A 26,956-nucleotide genomic window follows, 5' to 3' on the forward strand; every position below is an offset into this window, starting at 1 on the left:
CCTTCATATATAATCGCGGCATTTTAGGGTCGGCCATATCGCATTCGCCGATTATCGCGATTCGATTATTTTTTCGATTTATCGTGCAGCCCTACCGGGGTGTATATAATGTTTATTATACCGGGGTGTATATAATGTTTATTATACCAGGGTGTATATAATGTTTATTATACCGGGGTGTATATAATGTTTATTATACCGGGGTGTATATAATGTTTATTATACCGGGGTGTATATAATGTTTATTATACCGGGGTGTATATAATGTTTATTATACCGGGGTGTATATAATGTTTATTATACTGGGGTGTTGGGGGGGGGGGGCAGGGCTGTGGAGTCGGAGTCGAGGCGTCAGAGTCAATTTTGGGTACCTGGAGTCGGAGTCGGCAAACAATGCACAGACTCCGACTCCTACTAAATTTAGATTGGAATAAAAAAAAAAAAGCAAGTTTAAATGTCCCAATTCACAAAAAGTTATAATTAATGACTTCTCTACTGTAAGAATAAAGACCAGTTACTCCAATGCCACCCACCCAAGTCAGTGTCGAAAGATTATTTTCAGCCCTAAAAATAATAAAGTCTGACTTAAGAGCCTCTATGAAAGAGGATCTGACAGAGGCAATTCTCTTCCTTAGAACTCTACATTGAATTGATTTGCATTTGCTAAGCTTATAACTACATTTCAAGATTAATATAAACCATTTCTAGGTTTTACAGATTTTGTTTTTGGTTCATTATAGATAAGCTTTGTTTTTGTTCTAAAACAACCAAATAATGTGGTTTGTATTTTTGAACTGGTAAAGATCCTGTTCCTGATGTTAATGCCTGCTGCTACTATCCAGCCACTTGATTGATTAATAAAAAAAAATTAATAAAACTTTGTTTTCATTGTGTTTGTCTTTTGCTTAAACTGTGCAATACAGTAGACTGTTGGCTTCCCAGCCAGTAGTCCTGTGGTAGGTTGCGTTTCTTTCCCTCAAGGAATGTATAAAATACATTCGCATATTAATACAGAGGAGTCGGAGTCGGGGAGTCGGAGGTACATAAAACTGAGGAGTCGGAGTGGGAGTCGGAACATTTATCTACCGACTCCACAGCCCTGGGGGGGGGGGCGCACTGTGCCACCAATGTTTATTATACTGGGATGTATATAATGTTTATTATATTGACCTTCTACTGAGCATTCTGTATTAAAGAATAGGGATCGACCGATTATCGGTTTTACCGATATTATCGGCCGATATTGAGGATTTTGACAGTTATCGGTATCGGCATCTATTTTGCCGATATACCGATAACGTATTGGGAACACAGAACGCGCTGCTCTCAGTGTTCCCTCCGCAGCACAGGGGAGAAGGAAGCAGTGTCTCCTCCCCCTGTGCTGCTGCTGCCGCTGCCGCCTATGAGAGGAGAGAAGATAAGAGGAAGGGAGGGGCTGTGGCCGCTGCGCCACCAATGAAGATAAGTCTATCATTAATTCATATACAGGAGGCGGGAGCTGGCTGCAGAATCACATAGCCGACTCCCGACCTCTATGAACGGCAGCTGCGGTCCGCGGTAGTTAATCCCTTAGGTGCCGCGGATCGCAGCTACCGCTCATAGAGGTCGGGAGCCGGCTATTTGATTCTGCAGCCAGCTCCCGCCTCCTGTATATGAATGAGAGACTTATCTTCATTGGTGGCGCAGTGCGCCCCCCCCCCCAAGCCCCCCAGTATTAATCATTGGTGGTGCAGTGCGCCCCCCACCCCCATCCCAATAGTAAAAACATTGGTGGCGCAGTGCGCCCCACCCCCCAGTATTAATCATTGTTGGCAGTGGCCACAGGGTCCCAGCTGTGTAATCGGAGCCCCAGCTGTGTAATCCTAGGGCTCCGATCGGTTACCATGGCAGCCAGGACGCTACTGAAGCCCTGGCTGCCATGTTCAGCTCCATGCTGCTGTGTGCACAGAGCACAGAGCAGCAGGGACCGTGTGAGCTCCTATTCACCCTGATAGAGATCTATCAGGGTGAATAGGACAAGGGTTCTAGTCCCTAAGGCTGGGTTCAGACCTGAGCGTATTTGATATGCGCGTTTAACGCGCGTTTTTGTCGCACGTTTTTCTGCACGTTTTTTGCAATAGTAAACGTGCGTTTGACGCGCGTTTGTGTGATTGACTGCAGTGTCCTATGGCCACAAACGCGCGTCAAAACGCCCCAAAGAAGCTCAAGAACTTGTTTGAGCGTAGGGCGTTTTTCAGCGCGTTCAAACGCGCTGTAAAACGCTCAAGTGAGAACCAGGGCCATAGGGAAGCATTGGTTTTCATGTGCTGAGCGTTTTACAGCGCGTTTGAACGCGCTGTAAAAAGCTCAAGTGTGAACCCAGCCTAAGGGGGCTAAAAGTTAGTAAAAAAAAAAAAAAAAAAAAAAAAACACAAAAATATTAAGTATAAATGAAAAAGATTTACAAAAAAAAAATAATAATAATAATAATACACGTTAACAATAAACGGTAATTTTCAGCAGATTTGTGTAGGAAATTTTTTTTTTCTCAAAAATAAAAATACCCAGAATATCGGTATAAATTATCGGCTATCGGCCTGAAAGTTGACAAATTATCGGTATCGGCCCTAAAAAATCAATATCGGTCGATCCCTATTAAAGAATGCTATTATTTTCCCTTAAAACCATGTTATAAGGGAAAATAACACAGTGAATAGACTTTTATCCTAGCAACCATGCGTGAAAATCGCACCGCATCCGCACTTGCTTGCGGATGCTTGCGATTTTCACGCAGCCCCATTAACTTCTATGGGGCCTGCGTTGCGTGAAAAACGCACAACATAGAGCATGCTGCGATTTTCACGCAACGCACAAGTGATGAGTGATAAATCAACGCTCATGTGCACAGCCCCATAGAAGTGAATGGGTCCGGATTCAGTCCGGGTGCAATGCATTCACCTCACGGATTGCACCCGCGCAAAAATCTCGCCCATGTGAAAGGGGCCTAAGGGTGAATAGGACAAGGGTTCCAGCCCCTAAGGGAGCTAATAGTAAGTATATAAAAAAAAAACAAAAAAAAAACACTAAGGCTACTTTCACACTTGCGGCAGTGTGATCCGGCGGGCAGTTCCGTCATCGGAACTGCCTGCCGGATCCGCCGATCTGGATGTGACTGAAAGCATTTGTGAGACGGATGCGGATCCTGCATTCCGATATTTTGAATGCCGGATCCGGCACTAATACATTCCTATGGGGAAAAATGGCATTCAGGCAAGTCTTCAGTTTTTTTCTCCGGAGATAAAACCGCAGCATGCTGCGGTTTTCTCTTTTGCCTGATCAGTCAAAATGACTAAACACTGAAGACATCCTGATGCATCCTGAACGGATTGCTCTCCATTCAGAATGCATGGGGATATGCCTGATCAGTTCTTTTCTGGTATAGAGCCCCTAGGACGGAACGCTATGCCGGAAATGTACCCTAAAATATTAAGTTTAAATCCCCCCTGCGCTGTTTATCAGTGGCGTAGAGATTGCCATAGAAGCCATAGCAATGTCTATGGGACCCTACGCCACTGGGGGCCCGGGCTGCTGGCTGAGGATTCAAAAATAAATAAATTCAAGTGGCGGTGCGATAGGGCCCCACCCCCTCATCGGTTTCCATGGCAGCCAGGACGCTACTGAAGTCCTGGCTGCCATGGTCAGTTACTCTGCAGCATACTTACATGCGCTGTGGCCGCCGGGCGCTCCTCCTTCTTGTAACTCGTCACAGGCCTGTGCGGCGCATTGCTATAAGCATAAGCTCTGACCATGGCAGCCAGGACTTCAGTAGCGTCCTGGCTGCCATGGTAACCGATCGGAGCCCCAGCATTACACTGCTGGTACTCCGATCGGAACTGCCGCTGCCACCCATGATGCGGGGGGGCTTGGTCTGCACTGCCCACCAATGATTTTAATAAAGGGGAAGGGGGGGGGGGGAGGCACACTGCCCACCAATGATTTTAATACCGGGGAGGGCGCACTGGGGGCTGATGGAGAGGCTACTGGGGGCTGCTATGAGGCATGGGGCTCTTATCTGAGGTCTGATTGGGGGTCATTCATATTGGGGTCTGAGCTGAGGTGTGATCTGAAGTCTTATTAACATTGGGAATCTTATTGGGGCTGTCAGCTGAGGTCTGATTAACATTGGGGCTCTGATTGGTTGTCTGACCTGAGGTGTAATGAAAAAATTTTTTTTTTCCCCGGGGGCAGCTTGGAGAAAAAAGGCCTCACAGTCTCCCACACTCCTTCTGCCCGGCCAAGCCAGCCAGCAACCCTGAGGCCAAGCCAGCCAGCACCCCTGAGTCTTCAGAACTGTAAGTAAATTATATATAAGAGGAGCTTATAATATGAAAGAGACTAATTATGTCAGAGCCGCTCTTCATCTACACGTGTATCAGCACTAGATATACTAGATATATACTCCTTACTCTCCCTAATACCCAAACTACACAAGATACATATCCCTACCTTCTGTCTAATACACATACACACCCCACGATATGTACTTTCACCTTCTTGTGTTACAGACCCCTGTACAATTTAACAATCTTCTTTAATACACAGACATTTAGATTCATACATTTCCTACACTGGCACAAATGCGTTGCCAGTGACCAACTGTCTGTGCTCAGTTCTACGCGTAACCGTCGCAAGTGCATGAGGAGCTGCGGATGTGGCGGCGAGGTCCGAGAGGTATGTGGGGGTGGGAGATCCGGGCGGGGGGGGGGCCCATAAATTTTTTTTGCTATGGGGCCCAGTCATTTCTAGCCATGCCCCTGCTGTGTATACAGCGATCTAGAAGGCATCAGGGGGGCTTCAAATGGGACATTGTGTAAAAAAAAAACAGTCCAGCAAAATCTGCCTTCCAAAAACCGTATGGCATTGCTTTCCTTCTGCGCCCTGCCGTGTGCCGGTACAGCTGTTTACGACCACATATGGGGTGTTTCTATAAACTGCAGAATCAGGGCCATAAATATTGAGTTTTGTTTGGCTGTTCACCCTTGCTTTGTTACTGGGAAAAAATGTTTAAAAATGAAAATTTGCCAAAAAATTGAAATTCTGAAATTTCATCTCCATTTGCCAATAACTCTTGTGGAACACCTAAAGCAGGGCTTGACAAATTTCCTTGGAATCTAGGAGCCAGCTAAAAAAGTTAGGAGCCAGGCGGAGCCGCGTCATAAAGCCCCCAGTAGGTGCCCCCATAGTGCTCCCCCCCCACTTTTCCATAGAGCCCCCCAATAATGCTGTATACCATGTTGCATATACCGCCGCTCCGTCCCCGGACCCTATTGACTATAATGGGGACGGGGGTGGAGCTCCGGCACAGCACGGCAGTTCGCGGTGAGAGGCCGCCGGACTAAAAAGTTGGACATGCAGTACTTTTAGTCCGGCGGCCTTTCACCATGCACTGCCGTGCTGCGCCAGAGCTCTGCCCCCATTATAGTCAATAGGGTCCGGGGACGGTGGTCCGGCGAAACAGCGTTAGGACGGATCCGACAGGGTGAACAGCCTGCCGGATCCGTCCTGCCGCAAGTGTGAAAGTACCCTTAGTTCTATAGCTACTGAATGAGACAGAAGAAGGGATGCCTTTAACATAGATCTCCTTGAGAAGCCAATTTGATCCTAAAGGGTTAATTCAACCTGTAATCTATACTGTGTCCTGTCACTTTTATCTCTCTGCTCCTGTCCCAGCCGACAGCCTCAGTGTAACCTGTTCTTTTAACTCAAAGAATCGATTGAGTCACTAACTAATCGGATCTTTAGATTCTTTTAACCTGAGACTCATTCGATTCTTTCTAGACTCCCTCCTGTACTTGTGTCAGTGACCTAGAGCTGCTAGTCCTTGCCTCAGCTCTGATTGGTTGGTGGGCGGGGAGGGGAGGGGCTGGCAGAAGCAGCTTCCACTCTAGGATCAGATTACACTCCTCCCGAGCCCCTCCCCTCCCTGCTGCCAGCGTCTCGCTCTCTGTGTGCTGTGACTCACTGACTGAGGAGCTGTTTCAAACGGTGCTGCCTCCGGACAGAACGGCAGCTCCTCACCCATCGCCCGGGCACCTTTGAAAACGGGCTGACAAATACCCAAGCGCCAGGACTAAATTTCTGGTCGCCATGGCGACCTGGGATTTGTCGAGCCCTGACCTAAAGGGTTAACGACGTTTGTAAAAATCTGTTTTGAATACGTTGAGGGGTGTAGTTTCTTAGATGGGGTCACTTTTATGGATATTTTACTCTAGCTTCAAATGGGACATGGTGTCAAAAAAACCAGTCCAGCAAAATCTGCCTTCCAAAAACCGTATGGCATTCCTTTCCTTCTGCGCCCTGCCGTGTGCCCGTACAGTAGTTTATGACCACATATGGGGTGTTTCTGTAAACTACAGAATCAGGGCCATAAATATTGAGTTACATTTGGCTGTTAACCCTTGATTTGTAACTGGAAAAAAATTATTAAAATGGAAAATCTGCCAAAAAAGGTCTGTGCTATAAGCAATGCACCGCACAGACCTTTCACTTACCAGTAGGAGGAGCGCCCGGCCGGTCACAGACATCGCAGCTCGCAGGTAAGTATAATGCTTCTAAAAATTGCTAAGTAACCATGGCAACCAGGACTGCAGTAGCGTCCTGGTTGCCATGGTTACCGATCGGAGCCCCAGCGATTAAACTGGGACTCCGATCGGTACTCTCCGCTGCCACCAATGATAGGGGGGGAGATTTTAATTAGGAGGGGGAGGGAGGGGGGGCCACTGGCCACCAATGAATCTACAGTACTACGGGGGAGAGAGGGAGGGAGGGCCGGCCGCACTGGCCACGAATGTGTTAAATACAAGGGAGGGAGGGGGGCCGCACTGGCCACCAATGAGTTAAATACAAGGGGGGTGAGGGGGGGGTCTGCCCCCTGTTGCCTGGCAGCACCTGCCAGGCAGCAGGGGGCAGTCATGTACACAGTTCTTTTAGTATATTCTAACCTGAAGCGTCCCCATCACCATGGGAACGCCTCTGTGTTAGAATATACTGTCGGATCTGAGTTTCACGATCTAACTCAAATCCGATGGTATATTCTAACATAGAGGCGTTCCCATGGTGATGGAGACGCTTCAAGTTAAAATATACCATCGGATTGGAGAAAACTCCGATCCGATGGTATAAAAGGGACTCCTGACTTTACATTGAAAGTCAATGGGGGACGGATCCGTTTAATTTCACTATATTGTGTCAACGTCAAACGGATCCATCCCCATTGACTTGCATTGTAATTCAGGACAGATCCGTTAGGCTCCGCACGGCCAGGCGGACACCAAAACGACTTTTTTTTCCATGTCCGTGGATCCTCCAAAAATCAAGGAAGACCCATGGACAAAGAAACGGTCACGGATCACGGACCTACGGATCCCGTTTTTGCGAACCTTAAAAAAAAACGGTCGTGTGCATGAGGCCTTAAAGTGATACTGGTCAGATTTGCAAAAAATGGCCAAGCCTTTAAGGTGAAATAAGGCTGAGTCCTTAAGGGGTTAAGGGTACCATGGTGAAAAACACCAGAAATTCTGCCACTGTATTTAGGGGCTCCTTTGTATGGTGTTAACTGTGCCGTAATAATAACATTCGAATTTTATAACGCAGTCAATACAATTATGGAAATAACAAATGTATGTGGTTTTCATTTTGCTATTTTTTTTTTTTATAAAATGATTGCTTTGTGTCACCATATTCTGACATCCAGAACTTTTTTTTATTTTTTTTTGCTGACGGAGCATTTTGATTATCTTTGATTATCTTTTATTCCATTTTGTGGGGGGAGGCAAGGTGACCACAAAACAACAATTTTGGCATTAGTGTTGTACTACAGGAGTATACATAATGCATAGTTATTCTGACACACTGTCACAGCCTGCTGGAGGCAAGATGTATTAGTGGCTGGGACACGGCAGGCCTGGACCCTTCATAAATCCTCCAGTTGCCATGCTGAGTACTTGACACCCCATGATGGTTTGTAGGGGGCCGATCAGAGGACTAAAGCAGATACCTCTCTCTGTCTAACCGTTCAGATGCAGAGGTTGCTATTGACCGTGACAACTGAGAATTAAACTGCCGGGACTGGAGTTCTATCTGATCCTGGCAGGGACAGTACAGTGCCTGCTGCATAAAACAGCCAGCAACCTCCATTGCCACAACATAATATTACAGCACAAGCAGGAACAGCCCTGCTGCCATGGCGTAATACTATGTCATGAAGCGTTAAGGGGTTAAAGCGGACCTGTCACCTCTACTGACATGTCTGTTTTATGAACTATTTGCATTACCCATGTAATAATTCTTCAGCATTTATTCTTATGACCCTATGATGTGTCATCCTTCTATTATTCCTTCTAGAAGTTATGAATGAATTGCTGGCGGTTTGTAATAAAGTTCTAGATAGGGTTGGGCGATATCAAAAATATTTAGACGATAACGATATTAAGAAATTTATCGCAATAACGATATAGATCGCAATAAAATACCCGTTTAAAAGAAAAAAACACAAGAAGACGCCACGCTGTATGGGGCCGGCCACAAGGAGACGTCACGCTGTATGGGGCCGGCCACAAGGAGACGTCACGCTGTATGGGGCCGGCCACAAGGAGACGTCACGCTGTATGGGGCCGGCCACAAGGAGACGTCACGCTGTATGGGGCCGGCCACAAGGAGACGTCACGCTGTATGGGGCCGGCCACAAGGAGACGTCACGCTGTATGGGGCCGGCCACAAGGAGACGTCACGCTGTATGGGGCCGGCCACAAGGAGACGTCACGCTGTATGGGGCCGGCCACAATGAGACGTCACGCTGTATGGGGGTCGGCCACAAGGAGATGTCACGCTGTATGGGGGTCGGCCACAAGGAGACGTCACACTGTATGGGGTCGGCCACAAGGAGATGTTATAATAAAGTCTTGTGGCCACAGGCCACCATACATACAATAATACTTTACGATATACTTTTCCCGCGGCTGCCTTGCTTGTGTGCTCTGTCATCAGAGCACACAGTAGCGAGGCAGCCGCAGGAAAAGTCTCTCCAGAGACACCCAGTACTCACACAGAGTTTGCCACATAGAACCGGCACGGGTGGGTGACGGAAGGTGATGTCAGATGGTGGGTGGAGTCTGGAGACTTAAATAAGGGAGGCGGAGCAAAAAGGAGCCAGGAGCGAGGGGAAGTAATGTGTTGTACTTCTCAGCGCTATGCAAGGTGCAGGGGTGGGCGGACGCAGATTTAGAAGCGGTCAGCGCACATGACCGCTTCGATGACGTCACAAAATACAGCGGTAATTAGGAAACAGCGATATCGCCGTTTCTTAATACTGCAGTATATTGTGAACACTGGTATATCGCCCAACCCTAGGTCCAGATGAGTGTTACCGGTTGGGAGTGTGTCCCTGCACATTCTAAGGCTGGTTTTATACGAGCGAGTGTCACACTCTGGACTCGCAGCCCCCTGTTCTGAACTTCCAGCACTGCGGGGGTCGCATAGCATTATATTGATGTATGATGCTATGTAACCCTTCCAGTTCTGGAATGTATTGGATAACACTGACATTATGTCAGTGTTATCCAACACATTCCAGACATCTAAGGGTTACATAGCATCATAAATCAACATAATGCTATGCGATCCCGGCAGTGCTGGAAGTTCAGGAAAGGTGCTGAGCTGCGAGTTCGGAGCGTGACATTCACTCATGCGAAACCAGCCCAAGGCTACTTTCACACTAGCGTTTTGGCTTTCCGTTAAGGAGATCCGTCACAGGCTCTCAAAATCGCAAACTGCTGGTGATTGATAACTTCTAGCAGGAATAAGAAAGGAATAGCACATCGTAGGGTCATAACAAAGATGCTCCAGAATTGTTATTACTTGGGTAATGCAGGCAGTTACTAAAACAGACATGTCTGAAGAGGAACCAGTTCCTCTTTAGGCCTCATGCACACAACCATATTTTTTCTCTGCTTGCATTTTCTGCAGGTTGGATGTGGCCCCATTCATTTTAATGTCATCTGTATCTGTATGTCCGTCCTGCAAAAAAATAAAACATGTCCCACAAAACAGACCAGAATAGGCCTTTGGACAAGGGGGCCTGCAGAAACTGTGGGGTGCAGATGGCCAGTGTCCATATTTTGCTCAAGTGATGTGAACAGACAAAAATAAAAGCTGCTATGCTGCCTTTAAGGATGGCAACAGACTGGACCATATTTCTCTAAGAAACCCCCCCCAAAAAAAACGCTTACGTAATCCCTATGACGCACAACGACTGACAGGATGGATATATAGCAGTGCCAATGTGAAGAGACGGGACACCGGCTGTAAACTAAATGTATTATAGTGTGCGTTACATGCGGTTGTACTCACAACTACTGCTGACAGTTTAGAAGTTAACTCCTGCATGACAAAGCGCTCCATCCCGCGCCCCACTGTGCAGAAGAAATCATGGCTGTGGAAGTGCAGAGCGTGGGGCGCACTATGGCCGGACATGGGGAACCGTGCGGAATGAGTACACAAGCCCGCTGAAGTAGAGGTCACGTGGTAGCTGTAATGTCACATGATCGGAGTGGAAGGGGCGGGGCGCTGTGTGGAGGCATACGTAGTGAATGGGATGCTTTGGAGTTGTTCCTGGTAAGATCCAACCTCCAGCCACACGATTCTACCCATAGAAACGTCATTCTAGTCATTTACCTACAGAACAGGCTAAAAGGGACAGGGCTGCCATCAGAAATTTTGGGGCCCCTTACACAGCTCAAGGCCTGGGCCCCCCCTCCTACCCCGCCCCTTTAGAATCCGTCTTGACTCCGCCTACTGGCCCCCCTCCACCCCCAAGGACCCACCCCCAATTTCATTATTTTTTTACAACTACAAAGACAGCAAAAAGTGATAATCAGTGATTTCAGTAAGGAATTATTTTTTGACCAAATAATATGAAGCCTGCTACCACGACAAGGTAAACTCTTTTAAGCAGGACCCTACACTAACACTAACTACACTACCTGTTCTAAGCTGCCCTAGCAATCTTCCCCTGGCACATTTAAGAAAAAACACCTTAAAAGCACAAGGTTTACTGTTACAGTGTTATGGTGGGGATCTGTGGATGACGTACTGTTATGGTGGGGATCTGTGGATGACGTACTGTTATGGGGGGAATCTGTGGACGACGTACTGTTATGGGGGGAATCTGTGGACGACGCACTGTTATGGGGGAATCTGTGGACGACACACTGTTATGGGGGGAATCTGTGGACGACACACTGTTATGGGGGGAATCTGTGGACGACACACTGTTATGGGGGGAATCTGTGGACGACACTCAACCACTCTCAAACCCAACTGGTCAAACTTGTTAAATGGATCCCAAACACAATATGCACAATAACACCCCCCACCCCCTCCAACACTTAATTAACCCCTTCATGGCCTAAACTTTTTTTTTCAAAGCAGAACACACAGCTAAATGGGGCTAGGTGGGCTGGCAAGGGAGGGGTTAATAATAATAAGTGATGGAGGATCATGGCCCTGTGGGATAATATAGAAAACAGCTTTGCATTTTACCCCCGAGCAAAGACTACACAACATAGAGCTGCCTAGCCAAGTAGACAACATAAGGATCAATATGAAAATAAATAATTTTGAGCCTTTGAAATAGCTCAGCTCAGTATGCCACATTTCTGGATTATCCCACAGGGCCATGATCCTCGCTCCATCACTTATTGTTATTAACCCCTCCCTTGCCAGCCCACCCAGCCCCAGCCATTTAGCTGTGTGTTCTGCTTTGAAAAAATACTGTATGCCACCATTAACAGTAAAATGATAACATTATTTATGGAAACAAGTAACCTAATGGACCTTAATGAATCATTGGGGTCCGTCCAACATGTGATGGAGTGGAGGCTGGAGCATGGAGCTGGCACTGACTCCTTCCTGGGCTGGCTAAGAGGGGCAAGGGCACTAGGGCAGGCTTCCACAAAAGTTCTTTCCAAGTTTCCAGTCCCAGAAGTTAGGCGTTAGGCAGCGGCCAGCGTCTGACGTCACCTGCGTAGCTGCGTTCCTCTGTGCAGCGGCTCAGAGAGTCAGAGCCTTTTAAAGGGGACTGCAGTCTGAAGGTATACGAGAATCAGCGGGGGGGGGGAGAACGGGCAAGGAATAATCAATTGCCCCCTTCTAGCGACGCAATGAAGTCACTGACAAATGGCAAAAAAAAAAAAATTAAATTAAAATTGGAACTGGCCGGGCCCCCTGGGGTCCGGGCCCCTTACTGGGGTATCGGCTGTACCCCCCTGATGGCGGCCCTGAAAAGGGAGTTTCTGTATGAGGATGATGGAGAAATGAGAATATGAAACAAATGTACTAGTATTGCTGCATACCAGTTTATTAGTAGGCATAAAGTAAATAGTAAATCAATAATTATTATTTTTTAATTCATATAATTTGATGCCATAATCAGAATTTTGTCTTTTTCACCTTTTTATTTATTTTGATTCTGGTTAACATGAATAATACATTTTTTTTAACTTACATTTTTCATTTTTTCTCCATGCCTTCTATATATATATATATATATATATATATAGTTGCAAGAAAAAGTATGTGAACCCTTTGGAATGATATGGATTTCTGCACAAATTGGTCATAAAATGTGATCTGATCTTCGTCTAAGTCACAACAATAGACAATCACAGTCTGCTTAAACTAATAACACACAAAGAATTAAATGTTACCATGTTTTTATTGAACACACCATGTAAACATTCACAGTCTAATGACATCTTCAAGAGCTAATTGGAGTGAGGTGTCAGCCAACTGGAGTCCAATCAATGAGATGAGATTGGAGGTGTTGGTTACAGCTGCCCTGCCCTATAAAAAACACACACCAGTTCTGGGTTTGCTTTTCACAAGAAGCATTGCCTGATGTGAATGATGCCTCGCACAAAAGAGCTCTCATTAGACTTATGATTAAGAATTGTAGTAATAGGAAAATAAGCGAGCACTCATACACTTGGCAACCAGATTGACATATGCAGAAAATATTTATTAAATTCCCATAAAATACAAGTAATAAAATTTATAAGAACAATGTAGCAATAGTATACAACATTACAGTCACATATATTATGGTAGATATGATCGACACTGTATTCATATGACTCAATAGTGTCGATAAATTCAATACTATATATCTCACCAAAAAACTTCAAGTATATGCTGTTATTTGGGAAGAGGGGGTATTATCTTCTAGCGCTCTATCCCAATTTGGGAAACTGAATGTCACTGAAAATGTTGTAGGTGTATTCACTGGGAGCGCAACATGTTCATAAAGTGTCCACAGGAATCCTGATAATGTGAAAAGTCTCTTATAGCATATCCTTTTAAGCTCGATATGAGCTTTGGATTGAAGAAAACTTTAAATCGATATTTGGCTTACCGTCTAGTGTTTGCTGTCTCCCTATTGCTTCAATGGAGCTTTAAATATTTGCCGGCTTATTCAGTCGCTCCATACAGCAAGCTGGTTTAACCACCTCAGCCCCCAGGGCTTAAACACCCTTAAAGACCAGGCCACTTTTTACACTTCTTACCTACACTACTTTCACCATTTATTGCTCGGTCATGCAACTTACCACCCAAATGAATTTTACCTCCTTTTCTTCTCACTAATAGAGCTTTCATTTGGTGGTATTTCATTGCTGCTGACATTTTTAGTTTTTTTTGTTATTAATCGAAATTTAACGATTTTTTTGCAAAAAAATGTCATTTTTCACTTTCAGGTGTAAAATTTTGCAAAAAAAAACGTCATCCATATATAAATTTTTCTCTAAATTTATTGTTCTACATGTCTTTGATAAAAAAAAAATGTTTGGGTTAAAAAAAATTGGTTTGGGTAAAAGTTATAGCGTTTACAAACTATGGTACAAAAATGTGAATTTCCGCTTTTTGAAGCAGCTCTGAATTTCTGAGCACCTGTCATGTTTCCTGAGGTTCTACAATGCCCAGACAGTACAAACACCCCACAAATGACCCCATTTCGGAAAGTAGACACCCTAAGGTATTCACTGATGGGCATAGTGAGTTCATAGAATTTTTTATTTTTTGTCACAAGTTAGTGGAAAATGAAGATTTTTATATATATTTTTTTTTCTTACAAAGTCTCATATTCCACTAACTTGTGACAAAAAATAAAAACTTCCATGAACTCACTATGCCCATCAGCGAATACCTTGGGGTGTCTTCTTTCCAAAATGGGGTCACTTGTGGGGTAGTTATACTGCCCTGGCATTCTAGGGGCCCAAATGTGTGGTAAGTTGTTTGAAATCAAAATCTGTAAAAATTGGCCGGTGAAATCCGAAAGGTGCTCTTTGGAATATGGGCCCCTTTGCCCACCTAGGCTGCAAAAAAGTGTCACACATGTGGTATTTCCGTACTCAGGAGAAGTTGGGGAATGTGTTTTGGGGTGTCATTTTACATATACCCATGCTGGGTGAGAGAAATATCTTGTCAAAAGACAACTTTCCCCATTTTTTTATACAAAGTTGGCATTTGACCAATATATTTATCTCACCCAGCATGGGTATATGTAAAATGACACCCCAAAACACATTCCCCAACTTCTCCTGAGTACGGAGATACCACATGTGTGACACCTTTTTGCAGCCTAGGTGGGCAAAGGGGCCCACATTCCAAAGAGCACCTTTCGGATTTCACCGGCCAATTTTTACAGATTTTGATTTCAAACAACCTACCACACATTTGGGCCCCTAGAATGCCAGGGCAGTATAACTACCCCACAAGTGACCCCATTTTGGAAAGAAGACACCCCAAGGTATTCGCTGATGGGCATAGTGAGTTCATGGAAGTTTTTATTTTTTGTCACAAGTTAGTGGAATATGAGACTTTGTAAGAAAAAAAAAAAAGAAAAAAATCATCATTTTCCGCTAACTTGTGACAAAAAATAAAAAATTCTAGGAACTCGCCATGCCCCTCATGAAATACCTTTGGGGGTCTTCTTTCCAAAATGGGGTCATTTGTGGGGTAGTTATACTGCCCTGGCATTTTCCAGGGGCCCTAATGTGTGTTAAGTAGGTAAATGACCTGTGAAATCCTAAAGGTGCTCTTTGGAATGTGGGCCCCTTTGCCCACCTAGGCTGCAAAAAAGTGTCACACATGTGGTATCGCCGTATTCAGGAGAAGTTGGGCAATGTGTTTTGGGGTGTCTTTTTACATATACTTATGCTGGGTGAGAGAAATATCTCGGCAAAAGACAACTTTTCCAATTTTTTTATACAAAGTTGCCATTTGACCAAGATATTTATCTCACCCAGCATGGGTATATGTAAAATGACACCCCAAAACACATTCCCCAACTTCTCCTGAGTACGGAGATACCACATGTGTGACACTTTTTTGCAGCCTTGGTGGGCAAAGGGGCCCATATTCCAAAGAGCACCTTTTGGATTTCACCGGCCAATTTTTACAGATTTTGATTTCAAACAACTTACCACACATTTGGGCCCCTAGAATGCCAGGGCAGTATAACTACCCCACAAGTGACCCCATTTTGGAAAGAAGACACCCCAAGGTATTCGCTGATGGGCATAGTGAGTTCATGGAAGTTTTTATTTTTTGTCACAAGTTAGTGGAATATGAGACTTTGTAAGAAAAAAATAAATAAAATAAAAATCATCATTTTCCGCTAACTTGTGACAAAAATAAAAAATTCTAGGAACTCGCCATGCCCCTCACGGAATACCTTGGGGTGTCTTCTTTCCAAAATGGGGTCACTTGTGGGGTAGTTATACTGCCCTGGCATTTTCCAGGGGCCCTAATGTGTGGTAAGTAGGTAAATGACCTGTGAAATCCTAAAGGTGCTCTTTGGAATGTGGGCCCCTTTGCCCACATAGGCTGCAAAAAAGTGTCACACATGTGGTATCGCCGTATTCAGGAGAAGTTGGGGAATGTGTTTTGGGGTGTCTTTTTACATATACTCATGCTGGGTGAGAGAAATATCTCGGCAAAAGACAACTTTTCCCATTTTTTATACAAAGTTGGCATTTGACCAAGCTATTTATCTCACCCAGCATGGGTATATGTAAAATGACACCCCAAAACACATTACCCAACTTCTCCTGAATACGGCGATACCACATGTGTGACACTTTTTTGCAGCCTAGATGCGCAAAGGGGCCCACATTCATTTTATGAGGGCATTTTTAGACATTTGGATCCCAGACTTCTTCTCACGCTTTAGGGCCCCTAGAATGCCAGGGCAGTATAAATACCCCACATGTGACCCCATTTTGGAAAGAAGACACCCCAAGGTATTCAATAAGGGGCATGGCGAGTTCATAGAAATTTTTTTTTTTTGGCACAAGTTAGCGGAAATAGATTTTTTTTTTTTTTCTCACAAAGTCTCCCTTTCCGCTAACTTGGGACAAAAATTTCAATCTTTCATGGACTCAATATGCCCCTCACGGAATACCTTGGGGTGTCTTCTTTCCGAAATGGGGTCACATGTGGGGTATTTATACTGCCCTGGCATTCTAGGGGCCCTAAAGCGTGAGAAGAAGTCTGGAATATAAATGTCTAAAAAATTTTACGCATTTGGATTCCGTGAGGGGTATGGTGAGTTCATGTGAGATTTTATTTTTTGACATAAGTTAGTGGAATATGAGACTTTGTAAGAAAAAAATAATAATTTCCGCTAACTTGGGTCAAAAAAATGTCTGAATGGAGCCTTACAGGGGGGTGATCAATGACAGGGGGGTGATCAATGACAGGGGGGTGATCAGGGAGTCTATATGGGGTGATCACCCCCCTGTCATTGATCACCCCCCTATAAGGCTCCATTCAGATGTCCGTATGATTTTTACGGATCCGATCCATGTATCAGGGGATCTGTAAAAATCATACGACATCTGAATGCAGCCTTACAGGGGGGTGATCAATGACAGGGGGGTGATCAGGGAGTCTATATGGGGTGATCACCTCCGTCATTGATCACTCCCCTGTAAGGCTCCATTCAGACGTCTGTATGTGTTTTGCGGATCCGATCCATCTATCAGTGGATCCGTAAAATTCATACGGACGTCTGAATGGAGCCTTACAGGGGGGTGATCAATGACAGGGGGGTGATCAATGACAGGGGGGTGATCAGGGAGTCCATATGGGGTGATCACCTTCGTCATTGATCACTCCCCTGTAAGGCTCCATTCAGACGTCCGTATGTGTTTTGCGGATCCGATCCATCTATCAGTGGATCCGTAAAATTCATACGGACATCTGAATGGAGCCTTACAGGGGGGTGATCAATGACAGGGGGGTGATGAATGACAGGGGGGTGATCAGGGAGTCTATATGGGGTGATCACCTCCGTCATTGATCACTCCCCTGTAAGGCTCCATTCAGACGTCTGTATGTGTTTTGCGGATCCGATCCATCTATCAGTGGATCCGTAAAATTCATACAGACATCTGAATGGAGCCTTACAGGGGGGTGATGAATGACAGGGGGGTGATGAATGACAGGGGGGTGATCAGGGAGTCTATATGGGGTGATCAGGGGTGATCAAGGGTGAATAAGGGGTTAATAAGTGACAGGGGGGGGGGGGGGTGTAGTGTAGTGGTGCTTGGTGCAACATATTACTGAGCTACCTGTGTCCTCTGGTGGTCGATCCAAACAAAGGGGACCACCAGAGGACCAGGTAGCAGGTATTTTAGACGCTGTTATCATAACAGCGTCTAATATACCTGTTAGGGGTTAAAAAAATCACATCTCCAGCCTGCCAGCGAACGATCGCCGCTGGCAGGCTGGAGATCCACTCGCTTGCCTTCCGATCCTGTGAACGCGCGCGCCTGTGTGCGCGCGTTCACAGGAAATCTCGCGTCTCGCGAGATGACGCGTAGATGCGTGACTGTGCGCAGGGCTGCCACCTCCGGAACGCGAATCTGCGTTAGGCGGTCCGGAGGTGGTTAAATTTCGCGGGAGTTCCAAAGATCGCGGGAGTTGCCACTCTGTTCCGTCCCCAGCCTTGGCTTGATGAGGTTGTACTCCCACTCAGCCAAGAACAAATTAGCATAGCTGGGGGCGAATCTGGTCCCCATGGCGGTACCCCGCTTCTGCAGGAAGAATTCCACCTCAGAAAAGAAGTAGTTGTGGCTCAGGATATACTCTATTCCTTTCGTTATAAACTCTTTTTTTATTGCTCCATACGAGCCATCTCTTATTAATTGCATTTTTACAGTATCAATTCCTTGCTGATGATCAATCACAGTATAAAGTGACTGAACATCAAGTGTACCCATAATCCATCCAGACTGGACATCTAGGTTTTCCAGAATCTGTATGATTTGGGTAGTGTCTTTAATATAGGAATTGGTTTTCTTGACTATTGGCTGTAACTGTACGTCTATATATTTGGACAGGTTGGATGTGATAGATCCAATCCCTGAGACGATAGGGCGTCCTGGGGGATCATTCGGATTTTTATGCACCTTGGGCAGGCAGTAGAAGCATGGTAGCCTCCTCTGCGTGCCCAAAATGAAATCCAGTTCCTGCTGTGATATTGTACCATTATCCAATCCGTCCATACTGTATCTCCTGAGCTCCAACTCAAATCTCTCAAGGGGGTCTCCCCCCAATTTTTGATAGGTCTCCCCATCTGAGAGTTGTCGGAGACATTCCCTATTATAATTAATTGTGTCCATCACCACTACCGCACCTCCCTTATCCGCGGGGCGTATGGTGATGGAGTGTTTTTTTTGTAATTGTTTCAATGCCTCAAACTCTCCTTTGGTAAGATTGTTTGTGGCTCTTGGTCTAGCTTTTAGTTTGCAAATATCTTCCTCTACACACTTCTGAAAGGCTCCTATTTCTTTGCTGATTTCACTCCTTGGAAACATATTTGATTTATTTTTTAGGAGATTTTTAAATAGGGTTTTTTGTCTTTTTTACGTTTTTTTCAACTATCACTTTCTCATTCCTCACAATTGGATTTTTGATAAAATATTTTTTGAGGCAGATATTCCTTATTAGTTTTTGTACTCCTATATATGTAGAGAATTTATCCATCTTATTGGTGGGGGCAAACTTCAGACCTTTCTCTAACAGATTATTTTGGGTTTTAGTCAGGGTGGTTGAACTTAAATTAATTATTGCGCTGAGATCCGTTGCTAGTGATGTCTTTCGTGATATGTGTCTCTTCCTCTTACTTCGTCTTGTCTTTCTGACCCTCCTCTGTGTCTTGAGTGTTGGTATCTTACTTGTTCTGTGTGATTCATCTTTTGAGGTGCATAGTGATCCTGTCTCTGTGATATGTGATGTTGTCCCTTCCCTGTGTTCTGGTATTGATAAGTGCTCTTGGGTCTTAAATTGTAGTGATGTGTCCGTGATTCTAAACTGTGATTTGGAGGTGTCCTTTCTCTGTGTCGTAATCGTGCTCTGTGATGTGCTGGGGTATGATCTAAAAAATGCTGATCAGACAGCTCCTCATATCTGTTTGTCACAGAGATTGAGTAGCTGTCTGATAAGCCCTGTCGATCCCTATCCCCTTCCCTTTTCTTCCCTTTTGGGATCTCATTCTGTGATAAGGGAATTTGTTCCCCAGATCTTTCACCCTGGTGATTTCTCTGTGTATTCTGGTGTTTTTTAGTTTTTTTTATTAATGATCTCACTCTCAATTTTATCTAATCCACTACAGAGTCTTTGTTGCCACATTTCAAATTCACTATTTCTAGAGAATTTTTCAAGGTGGTCTTTTAATTTTCCAATTTTTTGATTCAGCACTTCCAATAGTGCTGTTCTCCTTTTTATTATGAGTTGCATGAGTGAAATGGAACAGGAGAAAAGTAATCTATTCCATTCCCCCTCAAACTCCTCATCCAGGAGATCTTGTGCTGGGGTTTTGTTCAAGATTAGCCCCTTAGGAATTTTACCATGCTCTATATACTGCTGTAGGGACCTTATCTCCCAATACTGTCTGAGTTGTTTCTGTAGTAGTCCCTCTAATTCTCTAAAGACATCTGCCATAGCTTTATCGCTACTAAAAACATCAACCTGCATATCATCAAATTTAAAATTTTCTGCTTTAGCTTTTTTATTTTCAATGTGGTGCCAAATGTCCATAATCTACTGTAAAGGAGCTCACACACAGGGGTGAATAGTGCGTACAAAAAACAGTGGTAGGTTGTGGTGGCTCACTAGCAAGTAGTTAAGGTATGGTGCTGCAAGCTCATATAGAGGGAATCACCCCACCCTCTCTTAAAGGCAAATGTAGTAATAGGAAAATAAGCGAGCACTCATACACTTGGCAACCAGATTGACATATGCAGAAAATATTTATTAAATCCCTATAAAATACAAGTAATAAAATTTATAAGAACAATGTAGCAATAGTATACAACATTACAGTCACATATATTATGGTAGATATGATCGACACTGTATTCATATGACTCAATAGTGTCGATAAATTCAATAGTATATATCTCACCAAAAAACTTCAAGTATATGCTGTTATTTGGGAAGAGGGGGTATTATCTTCTAGCGCTCTATCCCAATTTGGGAAACTGAATGTCACTGAAAATATTGTAGGTGTATTCACTGGGAGCGCAACATGTTCATAAAGTGTCCACAGGAATCCTGATAATGTGAAAAGTCTCTTATAGCATATCCTTTTAAGCTCGATATGAGCTTTGGATTGAAGAAAACTTTAAATCGATATTTGGCTTACCGTCTAGTGTTTGCTGTCTCCCTATTGCTTCAATGGAGCTTTAAATATTTGCCGGCTTATTCAGTCGCTCCATACAGCAAGCTGGTTTAAATTTTGCGGGAGTTCCAAAGATCGCGGGAGTTGCCACTCTGTTCCGCAATTTCCTTTGGTGCAGCTTTCGACGATAAGAATAGTTAATCCTTTATTGTAGAGATTTTCTTCTGTATGGCCATACAGTATTATCGGCGGCTTTTCAATGCAGGTACATCACTTGTTTCACCATACGCGTTACGGGTAGATTCACTCTCCCTTCCTCAGTAGTCAAGTGTCTGCCTGCTCTGCCTCCATTTTTATCCATTCCTTTAATTGCTTCCCAAATCTTGGACACCTGTTGTTCATACTAATCCCAGTTTGCCAGGGAATCCTCCCACATAATCAGGGGATAATTTTAAACAGCCTTGATTTTTAAAACAAATAAAAATAAAAAATAATTTTTTATTTTTTTTCCATTTCCTTCTTTTCTCTCTTGCAGTTTCCATGCGTTTTTTATGCGTTTTTTTGGGGGACACATGCGTTTTTTGGCCCAGATGTCCCAATTGGTGTGATATATCATTGTGTGAAATATAAACTTGATATCTGATTGCTAACACTTATAAAATGACTTTTTATAATAAAATATTATTAAATAAATTTTCAAGATTAAAATATCAATATAAGAATATAAAACGATAAATAATAAATGTGAGGAATCTTGAAAGTTTCATAGGAATCTTAGAGTTTGATACAATTATTCGGATTTGATAGAGAAAGAAGGGTGGGTATCTCGGAGCCAAGGACACGTCGCAGCGCCGATAAACGGCCTAGCATGCGACGTGCCGTCGGCCACGAGACACCCAACCTACATAAATCCAAAAATTTCCAACTCCGAATTAAGGCCTTTCGGTTGTAGAGATCCAAATTCATAAATGCGTCTGGATTCTATCCTAGACATTTATCTGATAAAATCACCGCCTCTCCAGTGTTTCTCCACCTTCTCCAGTGCCGTAAACACCAGACTTGATGGATCCTGATTATGCATCTCTTTATAATGTTTAGATAGGGAATGTTTATCATAACCCTTCCTGATGTTGGCAATATGTTTGGCCACTCTTTTTTTGAATGGCCTCTTGGTACGTCCTATATATTGTCTGTTACAGGGGCACTGGAGAAGGTAGAAAACTCCACTGGAGTCACATGTAAGACAATCTTCCATCTCCCAATTAAAATTGTTCTGAGTCGAGGGGACATTAGTCGTCAGGCGGGGTTTTTTATTCATTCTACAACCCATACACCTTCCACATTTATAAAAACCCTTCAAACTCAGCCAAGTTCCTGAAAAACTCAACTTATTCTGTTTCCACGGTTTTACGGTAGGGGCCACCTTGATACCTAGATTGGGTGCCCTAGTGAAGGTAATCGTTGGAACAGTCGGGAGTAAGTGTCCCACAATTTTGTCATTCAACACATGGTGCCAATGTGTTTTGATAATTTTCTGAATCTTCCTATAATTCTCATTAAATGGAAGAACAAATGGCTTCTTTATTTTGTGTTTTTTATCTTTCTCATTATCTATCTCATTTTTATCTTTATTGTCCTCCTTATTAAAGAACTCTCTTCTATCTAATTTCCTAATTTGGTTTAGTGACTCCTCCGCTAAGTTTTCAGGATATTCCTTCTCAATAAATTGTCTTTTCATCTCAATGGCTTCCATCTCCACCAACTGAGTTTTTTGCCAATTTTTGCATGCTCCAGCTTGCTGGGGCTTCCTTGTTCAGGTTGAAAAACAGAACGTTTGTCTCTAGCTCTTGCAGACTTTTTAGTGGCCTCATTTGCATGTCTAAAACATCGACAGCCTACTCCTCTTAGGTGGTCTCCCTTGAGTTAGTCGAGGTCCGAGGAAAAAGCACCAAGAGCCCAGGAAGCCCTTGCCTGATGTATACTCTGGTTTCTCTTCAGAATGTATAAATCTTTCGCCTTTTACTAAAGATTTCCGTGGAGAGGAGCAAAACTGAGTTTTTTGCCAATTTTTGCATGCTCCAGCTTGCTGGGGCTTCCTTGTTCAGGTTGAAAAACAGAACGTTTGTCTCTAGATCTTGCAGTCTTTTTAGTGGCTTCATTTTCATGTCTAAAACATGGACAGCCTACTCCTCTTAGGTGGTCTCCCTGAGTTAGTCGAGGTCCGAGGAAAAAGCACCAAGAGCCCAGGAAGCCCTTGCCCGATGTATACTCTGGTTTCTCTTCAGAACGTATAAATCTTTCGCCTTTTACTAAAGATTTCTGTGGAGAGGAGCAAAACTGAGTTTTTTGCCAATTTTTGAATGCTCCAGCTTGCTGGGGCTTCCATGTGCAGGTTGAAAACAGAACGTTTGTCTCTAGCTCTTGTAGGCTTTTTAGTGGCCTCGTTTTCATGTCTAAAACATGGACAGCCTACTCCTCTTAGGTGGTCTCCCTTAGTTAGTCGATGTCCGAGGAAAAAGCACCAAGAGCCCAGGAAGCCCTTGCCCGATGTATACTCTGGTTTCTCTTCAGAATGTATAAATCTTTCGCCTTTTACTAAAGATTTCCGTGGAGAGGAGCAAAATTGAGTTTTTTGCCAATTTTTGCATGCTCCAGCTTGATGGGGCTTCCTTGTTCAGGTTGAAATACAGAACGTTTGTCTCTAGATCTTGCAGTCTTTTTAGTGGCTTCATTTGCATGTCTAGAACATGGGCAACCTACTCCTCCCAGGTGGTCTCCTTGTGCCAATTGAGATCTGTGGAGACGGCACCAAGAACCCAGGAAGCCCTTGCCCGATGTATACTCTGGTTTCTCTTCAGAACGTATAAATCTTTCGCCTTTTACTAAAGATTTCCGTGGAGAGGAGCAAAACTGAGTTTTTTGCCAATTTTTGCATGCTCCAGCTTGCTGGGGCTTCCTTGTGCAGGTTGAAAACAGAACGTTTGTCTCTAGCTCTTGCAGGCTTTTTAGTGGCCTCATTTTCATGTCTAGAACATGGACAGCCTACTCCTCTTAGGTGGTCTCCCTGAGTTAGTCGAGGTCCGAGGAAAAAGCACCAAGAGCCCAGGAAGCCCTTGCCCGATGTATACTCTGGTTTCTCTTCAGAACGTATAAATCTTTCGCCTTTTACTAAAGATTTCCGTGGAGAGGAGCAAAACTGAGTTTTTTGCCAATTTTTGCATGCTCCAGCTTGCTGGGGCTTCCTTGTTCAGGTTGAAAAACAGAACGTTTGTCTCTAGATCTTGCAGTCTTTTTAGTGGCTTCATTTGCATGTCTAGAACATGGGCAACCTACTCCTCCCAGGTGGTCTCCTTGAGCCAATTGAGGTCTGTGGAGACGGCACCAAGAACCCAGGAAGCCCTTGCCCGATGTATACTCTGGTTTCTCTTCAGAACGTATAAATCTTTCGCCTTTTACTAAAGATTTCCGTGGAGAGGAGCAAAACTGAGTTTTTTGCCAATTTTTGCATGCTCCAGCTTGCTGGGGCTTCCTTGTTCAGGTTGAAAAACAGAACGTTTGTCTCTAGCTCTTGCAGGCTTTTTAGTGGCCTCATTTGCATGTCTAAAACATAGACAGCCTACTCCTCTTAGGTGGTCTCCCTGAGTTAGTCGAGGTCTGTGGAGACGGCACCAAGAACCCAGGAAGCCCTTGCCCGATGTATACTCTGGTTTCTCTTCAGAACGTATAAATCTTTCGCCTTTTACTAAAGATTTCCGTGGAGAGGAGCAAAACTGAGTTTTTTGCCAATTTTTGCATGCTCCAGCTTGCTGGGGCTTCCTTGTTCAGGTTGAAAAACAGAACGTTTGTCTCTAGATCTTGCAGTCTTTTTAGTGGCTTCATTTGCATGTCTAGAACATGGGCAACCTACTCCTCCCAGGTGGTCTCCTTAAGCCAATTGAGGTTTGTGGAGACGGCACCAAGAACCCAGGAAGCCCTTGCCCGATGTATACTCTGGTTTCTCTTCAGAACGTATAAATCTTTCGCCTTTTACTAAAGATTTCCGTGGAGAGGAGCAAAACTGAGTTTTTTGCCAATTTTTGCATGCTCCAGCTTGCTGGGGCTTCCTTGTTCAGGTTGAAAAACAGAACGTTTGTCTCTAGATCTTGCAGTCTTTTTAGTGGCTTCATTTGCATGTCTAGAACATGGGCAACCTACTCCTCCCAGGTGGTCTCCTTAAGCCAATTGAGGTTTGTGGAGACGGCACCAAGAACCCAGGAAGCCCTTGCCCGATGTATACTCTGGTTTCTCTTCAGAACGTATAAATCTTTCGCCTTTTACTAAAGATTTCCGTGGAGAGGAGCAAAACTGAGTTTTTTGCCAATTTTTGCATGCTCCAGCTTGCTGGGGCTTCCTTGTGCAGGTTGAAAACAGAACGTTTGTCTCTAGCTCTTGCAGGCTTTTTAGTGGCCTCATTTTCATGTCTAAAACATGGACAGCCTACTCCTCTTAGGTGGTCTCCCTGAGCTAGTCGAGGTCCGAGGAAAAAGCACCAAGAGCCCAGGAAGCCCTTGCCCGATGTATACTCTGGTTTCTCTTCAGAACGTATAAATCTTTCGCCTTTTACTAAAGATTTCCGTGGAGAGGAGCAAAACTGAGTTTTTTGCCAATTTTTGCATGCTCCAGCTTGCTGGGGCTTCCTTGTGCAGGTTGAAAACAGAACGTTTGTCTCTAGCTCTTGCAGGCTTTTTAGTGGCCTCATTTTCATGTCTAAAACATGGACAGCCTACTCCTCTTAGGTGGTCTCCCTTAGTTAGTCGAGGTCCGAGGAAAAAGCACCAAGAGCCCAGGAAGCCCTTGCCCGATGTATACTCTGGTTTCTCTTCAGAACGTATAAATCTTTCGCCTTTTACTAAAGATTTCCGTGGAGAGGAGCAAAATTGAGTTTTTTGCCAATTTTTGCATGCTCCAGCTTGCTGGGGCTTCCTTGTTCAGGTTGAAATACAGAACGTTTGTCTCTAGATCTTGCAGTCTTTTTAGTGGCTTCATTTGCATGTCTAGAACATGGGCAACCTACTCCTCCCAGGTGGTCTCCTTAAGCCAATTGAGGTTTGTGGAGACGGCACCAAGAACCCAGGAAGCCCTTGCCCGATGTATACTCTGGTTTCTCTTCAGAACGTATAAATCTTTCGCCTTTTACTAAAGATTTCCGTGGAGAGGAGCAAAACTGAGTTTTTTGCCAATTTTTGCATGCTCCAGCTTGCTGGGGCTTCCTTGTTCAGGTTGAAAAACAGAACGTTTGTCTCTAGATCTTGCAGTCTTTTTAGTGGCTTCATTTGCATGTCTAGAACATGGGCAATCTACTCCTCCCAGGTGGTCTCCTTAAGCCAATTGAGGTTTGTGGAGACGGCACCAAGAACCCAGGAAGCCCTTGCCCGATGTATACTCTGGTTTCTCTTCAGAACGTATAAATCTTTCGCCTTTTACTAAAGATTTCCGTGGAGAGGAGCAAAATTGAGTTTTTTGCCAATTTTTGCATGCTCCAGCTTGCTGGGGCTTCCTTGTTCAGGTTGAAATACAGAACGTTTGTCTCTAGATCTTGCAGTCTTTTTAGTGGCTTCATTTGCATGTCTAGAACATGGGCAACCTACTCCTCCCAGGTGGTCTCCTTGTGCCAATTGAGATCTGTGGAGACGGCACCAAGAACCCAGGAAGCCCTTGCCCGATGTATACTCTGGTTTCTCTTCAGAACGTATAAATCTTTCGCCTTTTACTAAAGATTTCCGTGGAGAGGAGCAAAACTGAGTTTTTTGCCAATTTTTGCATGCTCCAGCTTGCTGGGGCTTCCTTGTGCAGGTTGAAAACAGAACGTTTGTCTCTAGCTCTTGCAGGCTTTTTAGTGGCCTCATTTTCATGTCTAAAACATGGACAGCCTACTCCTCTTAGGTGGTCTCCCTGAGTTAGTCGAGGTCCGAGGAAAAAGCACCAAGAGCCCAGGAAGCCCTTGCCCGATGTATACTCTGGTTTCTCTTCAGAACGTATAAATCTTTCGCCTTTTACTAAAGATTTCCGTGGAGAGGAGCAAAACTGAGTTTTTTGCCAATTTTTGCATGCTCCAGCTTGCTGGGGCTTCCTTGTTCAGGTTGAAATACAGAACGTTTGTCTCTAGATCTTGCAGTCTTTTTAGTGGCTTCATTTGCATGTCTAGAACATGGGCAACCTACTCCTCCCAGGTGGTCTCCTTAAGCCAATTGAGGTTTG

The 26,956-nt window shown here is 44.3% G+C and overlaps 1 protein-coding gene and 15 non-coding genes across 16 annotated transcripts in view; 15 read left to right on the forward strand and 1 right to left on the reverse strand.

Annotated features, from left to right (window-relative positions):
- Positions 1 to 10,551, reverse strand: part of THUMPD2 (THUMP domain containing 2) — a 97,249-nt gene extending 86,698 nt beyond the window's left edge. Inside the window, exon 1 of the mRNA XM_040427370.1 lies at positions 10,387 to 10,551. Within this exon, the coding sequence (XP_040283304.1) occupies positions 10,387 to 10,509 (123 nt within the window). The 5' untranslated portion in view covers positions 10,510 to 10,551. The remainder of the gene's footprint in view (positions 1 to 10,386) is intronic.
- A 12,146-nt stretch (positions 10,552 to 22,697) lies between these two features.
- LOC121000170 lies at positions 22,698 to 22,813 on the forward strand. Its single transcript, XR_005778800.1, has one exon. It is a non-coding gene; the product is annotated as a U5 spliceosomal RNA (small nuclear RNA).
- Positions 22,814 to 22,984: 171 nt separating this feature from the next.
- On the forward strand, positions 22,985 to 23,100 carry LOC121000172. The gene has a single exon (XR_005778801.1). It is a non-coding gene; the product is annotated as a U5 spliceosomal RNA (small nuclear RNA).
- Positions 23,101 to 23,270: 170 nt separating this feature from the next.
- Positions 23,271 to 23,386, forward strand: LOC121000169. The gene has a single exon (XR_005778799.1). It is a non-coding gene; the product is annotated as a U5 spliceosomal RNA (small nuclear RNA).
- Positions 23,387 to 23,557: 171 nt separating this feature from the next.
- Positions 23,558 to 23,673, forward strand: LOC121000127. The gene has a single exon (XR_005778758.1). It is a non-coding gene; the product is annotated as a U5 spliceosomal RNA (small nuclear RNA).
- Positions 23,674 to 23,843: 170 nt separating this feature from the next.
- LOC121000128 lies at positions 23,844 to 23,959 on the forward strand. The gene has a single exon (XR_005778759.1). It is a non-coding gene; the product is annotated as a U5 spliceosomal RNA (small nuclear RNA).
- A 171-nt stretch (positions 23,960 to 24,130) lies between these two features.
- Positions 24,131 to 24,246, forward strand: LOC121000129. The gene has a single exon (XR_005778761.1). It is a non-coding gene; the product is annotated as a U5 spliceosomal RNA (small nuclear RNA).
- A 171-nt stretch (positions 24,247 to 24,417) lies between these two features.
- Positions 24,418 to 24,533, forward strand: LOC121000130. Its single transcript, XR_005778762.1, has one exon. It is a non-coding gene; the product is annotated as a U5 spliceosomal RNA (small nuclear RNA).
- A 171-nt stretch (positions 24,534 to 24,704) lies between these two features.
- On the forward strand, positions 24,705 to 24,820 carry LOC121000131. Its single transcript, XR_005778763.1, has one exon. It is a non-coding gene; the product is annotated as a U5 spliceosomal RNA (small nuclear RNA).
- A 171-nt stretch (positions 24,821 to 24,991) lies between these two features.
- LOC121000132 lies at positions 24,992 to 25,107 on the forward strand. Its single transcript, XR_005778764.1, has one exon. It is a non-coding gene; the product is annotated as a U5 spliceosomal RNA (small nuclear RNA).
- Positions 25,108 to 25,277: 170 nt separating this feature from the next.
- On the forward strand, positions 25,278 to 25,393 carry LOC121000133. The gene has a single exon (XR_005778765.1). It is a non-coding gene; the product is annotated as a U5 spliceosomal RNA (small nuclear RNA).
- A 170-nt stretch (positions 25,394 to 25,563) lies between these two features.
- LOC121000118 lies at positions 25,564 to 25,679 on the forward strand. Its single transcript, XR_005778750.1, has one exon. It is a non-coding gene; the product is annotated as a U5 spliceosomal RNA (small nuclear RNA).
- A 171-nt stretch (positions 25,680 to 25,850) lies between these two features.
- LOC121000135 lies at positions 25,851 to 25,966 on the forward strand. Its single transcript, XR_005778766.1, has one exon. It is a non-coding gene; the product is annotated as a U5 spliceosomal RNA (small nuclear RNA).
- Positions 25,967 to 26,137: 171 nt separating this feature from the next.
- Positions 26,138 to 26,253, forward strand: LOC121000119. Its single transcript, XR_005778751.1, has one exon. It is a non-coding gene; the product is annotated as a U5 spliceosomal RNA (small nuclear RNA).
- A 171-nt stretch (positions 26,254 to 26,424) lies between these two features.
- LOC121000136 lies at positions 26,425 to 26,540 on the forward strand. Its single transcript, XR_005778767.1, has one exon. It is a non-coding gene; the product is annotated as a U5 spliceosomal RNA (small nuclear RNA).
- A 170-nt stretch (positions 26,541 to 26,710) lies between these two features.
- LOC121000137 lies at positions 26,711 to 26,826 on the forward strand. The gene has a single exon (XR_005778768.1). It is a non-coding gene; the product is annotated as a U5 spliceosomal RNA (small nuclear RNA).
- The last annotated feature ends 130 nt before the right edge of the window (positions 26,827 to 26,956 follow it).

This window comes from Bufo bufo, chromosome 4 (genome assembly GCF_905171765.1).
Source record: "Bufo bufo chromosome 4, aBufBuf1.1, whole genome shotgun sequence".
Taxonomy (NCBI): domain Eukaryota; kingdom Metazoa; phylum Chordata; class Amphibia; order Anura; family Bufonidae; genus Bufo; species Bufo bufo.